The sequence below is a fragment of the Gavialis gangeticus genome, unplaced genomic scaffold, assembly GCF_001723915.1.
Source record: "Gavialis gangeticus isolate Ggan-Ray unplaced genomic scaffold, GavGan_comp1, whole genome shotgun sequence".
Classification (NCBI taxonomy): Eukaryota; Metazoa; Chordata; order Crocodylia; family Gavialidae; genus Gavialis; species Gavialis gangeticus.
The window spans coordinates 59,521,128-59,525,579 of NW_017728993.1; the positions used below are offsets into that span (position 1 = coordinate 59,521,128).

General features: G+C 51.2%; 1 protein-coding gene across 2 annotated transcripts in view; it reads right to left on the reverse strand.

Moving 5' to 3' along the window:
* The window catches only part of LOC109286958 (sulfhydryl oxidase 1-like), a 111,582-nt gene that overhangs the window by 96,191 nt on the left and 10,939 nt on the right, over positions 1-4,452 (reverse strand). For both annotated transcript variants that reach the window (XM_019501783.1, XM_019501784.1), the window contains exon 2: positions 885-985. In XM_019501783.1, the coding sequence (XP_019357328.1) occupies positions 885-985 (101 nt within the window). The remainder of the gene's footprint in view (positions 1-884; positions 986-4,452) is intronic.

Consider the following 4,452-nt stretch of genomic DNA (forward strand, 5'->3'; position numbering starts at 1 on the left):
AGGTCAACCTGGCTCGCCCTCCTGCCCTCAGGTGTGGATGCTTTACCCCAGAGTTTCGTATCATTGGCGAACTTGACCAGTCCACTTCTGACACCAAGGTCCACATCATTAATGAAGATGTTGAACAATATGGGTTCAAGGACAGAGCCTTGGGAGACCCCACTGGTCACAGGGCACCATGACAATTGACTTCCGTCAACCACCACCCTCTGGGTCCAACCACGGAGCCAATTCCCCAGCCAGCGGATCGTGGTGGACCCAAGGCCGCAGTTGGACAGTTTTGCCAAGAGGTGATCATGGGATACCAGATCAAAGGCTTTTTTGAAGTCAAGATATATGACGTCAATCTCCTCTCCCTTGTCCAGGTGATAGGTCACCTGATCATAGAAGGAGATCAGATTGGTCAAGCAAGATCTACCCGCAACAAACCTGAGCTGGCTATCCCTCAGGACATCTGTGACAGTTGCTCCCTGAGCCACAAGGCCAGAGGATTACATAGCCCATAACAGCTTCCCAGAGACAAGCTAATCTGGTTTCCCCTGGCAAGCCCTTTAAGGGACAATTCATACGTAGAGAATTCTTCCTCCCTGCCTTGTTCCCCATAGCCAGAGAACCACCCTATATACTAAACATTTTTTGCTATTGAATCATCAGGATAAACAGGTTGGTGGATGTCTGAATTGGCCTGTGGCCAATTACTGTTATTCAGCCCCTCTCCAAACAAAGTCAAAATACCATGCAATATGCAGACTGGGGACCAGAGCCACTGAGGAACTGATCAAGAGACTCTTGGATATCATATCAAACAGGCTGCAGCCCTGATACCAGGTAAATGAGACAGGCTCTGCTTTCCTCCCACCCCATCCCAGCCCCTGTAAACTTACCTTCAAAGTTGGGTACCTAGTTATTCTAAAGTCCCTACACACTTTCTCATTGGACTCATCGGCACAGTTGACAGCACCAAGTATCACCGCTGGTCTCCATTCTAGAAGGACAGACAAAATGACAGACGTGGTTAAGAGAGATAAATTACCTCTGCATTCAGTGCAATTCCAGGAGCACCTGTTAAAGAGCAGGTGTTAACTCCAGCCTCAGCAAGAGACCCAGCAGGTACAAAACAGGGAAGGAACACAGCATATGAGGGGAGTCAGGGATTCCAGGGGCAGATTTTACTAGAGGGCAGTCAGAGGTGTGCTGATTAAATTACAGACTTTCTCTCAGCTACTCCCACCATAACCTCACCCAGCAAAAGAGTCCCTAAAGGAGTTCCCAGCTACTCCAGCCCATGATCTTTGCCACAAATCACTGTATGAAATGCAAGAATAGTGCTAAACCTGAGGGTGTCTACTGTCCAGCACTCACCCTTGCATCTGCAAAACTACAAGGTGCCCACTGGCATGCTAGGGCAGCTTCTACTTCTAGCTAAGAAAGATATTGATTATGTGAGCAGAGAGAGTTAGACTGGTGGGGGCACAAGGCAGAGGCTAAGTCATGGGCCCGTCCCTCCTCTCACCTACATATGTTATGACTTGTACTAACTTAGCCTAGTAGGATCCCCATAGTCAGGGACCACAAGGTAGAGCCCTGCTTACTCGCTTCTAAAACTGGTTCTATATGCAGTGGAAGTAGTGTGAGTGTCCATTTCCCAGACAGACCCCACTGGCTGGTCCCACAGAGGCCTATGGCATAACAGGTACATCCCCCCTCAATCTCTGTCCTTTTCAAACAACTAAGTGCTGACACTTGGATCCTGCACTTCCATGGTCAAGACCTGAACTCTAGGAGCAGCACCTGCCTCCTGTGTTTCTAACACACCATACAGAGAAGTCACTTTAGCCACAACTAAACATAAAGCTGCCTCTAGAGTAAAGGATGGCAGCTGTTTAACCACGCAGAGCAGATACTCTGCAGTAGATGAGCACAGCAAGTGAAGAAAAGCATTCTACATGAGTCCAATCACTCAATTAATACAGCACCAGCAGATTTTAGTGACAAGGGGAATGCAGTGCTCCAAGCTGGAATGTGGTCCCTTTGGATCATGCAGGTGGCCATGGGACCCTTTCATGCTCCTGTCAAGGCAGGAACTCAGTCTTACTGACCTGACCTCAGCCTGCTCCTTCAACAGCATCATGCCCAAGCTCCATAGCCAAGCCATGTTTGACAACTGGTGCAGGAAGAACACCACATACAGAAACAGCAGGAGTATTTAGCATTTGCCTTGAAGGGTTCCTCTCCAAGTTGTGCATGGGTTGGCAGTGCCCACAAGTCCACTACTTGAGGGATCAATGAGCAGCATATGCTAGTACTCAGATCCCGCTTCCAATGTAGCACTGAACACAAGCCCCTTTCAGTGAGGGTAGAGGACAACTCTGAGTATCTCATGGTACTCTCAGCATCTCCCCTACTGTTCACAAACCAAATACCCACAGTCCAGCCCTAGCATCCCCCCTCCACAGCCTGAGGATGCAGGGATCACAGCACCACTGCCCGGCTCCTGCTTTCCATCCTCTCAAACTGCCATAGTGTGAGTCTGTGCAGCCAGGATGAGTGCTGTGAACTCCTAGATCTCAACTGCAGGCACTGGGGGAGGAAGGGAGGGAGGGCAGAACCCTTCTGTTGAGGCAACAGCCTCTTCCATGCCAACATGAGGAGGACTGTGTCCTCCCAGCCCCTCACAGGGACAGGCTGAGCTGAGAGTCATGGGGAACAGGAGAGATCTGTACTAGTGCCAAGGGCAGAGTTGGGGAGGAAGCCAATTCAGAGCTGCTAATCCCTCCTTCATAAACACTGGTTCTCAATGTCCTTGTGTGCAAAAGCTGATGAATCCAGAACATTTTATTCCCATGCTCCCTTCCCCCACCACGCAAGAGATTGGAGGGAGGGAGCTCAGCCAGCCCATGAATTGCAGAGCTTGGGCTCTGGCTCCAGGGTGCAATGTTGTAAATCAGGTGTGTGACTGCTACTCCATAACATACAAGGGGCTGAGGCCTTATCAGCAGTAGTGGTCATCATGAGACATATTGGGCATGGAGACCCACCCCCTCAGGCCAGAGAGAACCAATCAGCTCATTCTAGCCAGTAGATTCCCAGGGCCAGAGAGCAGAAACAGAACACAGAACTGTGGAAAGCAGCCAAGAGTTTGTTGGAAATAGCAGCAGTGGGCAGGAAAGTGGAGCACAGTGAAATCCATTAGCTTGTCTTCCAGCCTCCTGCCATGGCTGTGTGACTTAGAACAGTTAATATAGAAAGACTCTTGGAAAGGCCAAAATGTTACTGGCCAGCCAAGCACACTACTATAACCACTGGGCAGATGTTAGCACAGCTCTCACTGTATAGCTATATATAAATGCCATCAGTAACAGGTCTTGGAGAGAGGGAAGCATTAGCCATCAGCACACAAGGGATCTGCATTCAAGGGAAACACCAGCTCCTTCATATATCCCAGCGCTTATGAATCACTGCTTCTGGCACAGAATCCAAAAGACTGTTCTGTGCTTTTATTGCAGGGGCAGAAACAATACAGCCCACAGGCCAGATCTGGCCCACCAGGCTATTATATCAGGCCCACGGGGCCCCTCTAACATTTAGACAATTATTACCAGATGAGACACCGGTAGCAGGAAGTGCCAGCTACAGTACCAAGCAGCTCGGGCTCTGGTTGAAACCAACCTCAAACCCAACTCAACCTGCCTAGCCCCGTCCTGTCCCACCATCCCCCCAACCCCCAGAAGTTTCTGAAGACCAGAAACTTGTACCTAGCACAGCCTCCTGCCCTGGTAACCCTGTGGCTGTTCCCCAGCACTCCCTCCGTCCGAGAGTGCAAATTCAGGTAAGAACGGGCAGGAGGAGGGGTTTGTGGGACTCTAGCATGTGCTGCTCCCAGCTAGAGTGCCAGGAACACCACATGGAGGCACGGAGCCAGACCAGCCGGATGACGTGGGACTTTGTGCAGCTCCTGAAACTCTAGCACACCACTGACCAAGGCTGGCTCTGTGCCACACTGTGTGGGTTCCAGCCATGCAGCTGGAATCATGTTCTGCTAAGATGGGATGGTCAACCTCCCCACCTCCCACCATACCGTCAACACACACCCACACCCTCCCACAGCCCCCACACACTCCCACCCCATCAAAACCCCACACTCACCCTACATACTCCCAATTCTCCCACCATACCCCCAACACACTCCCACACCCCACCATAACCTCACGCCCTACCACAGCCCCCACACACTCCCACCCCATCAAAACCCCACTCACCCCACACACTCCCAATCCTCCCACCACGCCCCCAAACACACCCAGACCCTCCCACAGCCTCCATACACTCCCACCCCACAACCATACCCACATCCTCTCACGCAACCCAGCTAGCTGACACCAGCCCGGACATAGTGGGGATCATTGAAACATGGTGGGACTCAACGCATGAGTGGGCGGTGAATGTCAAGGG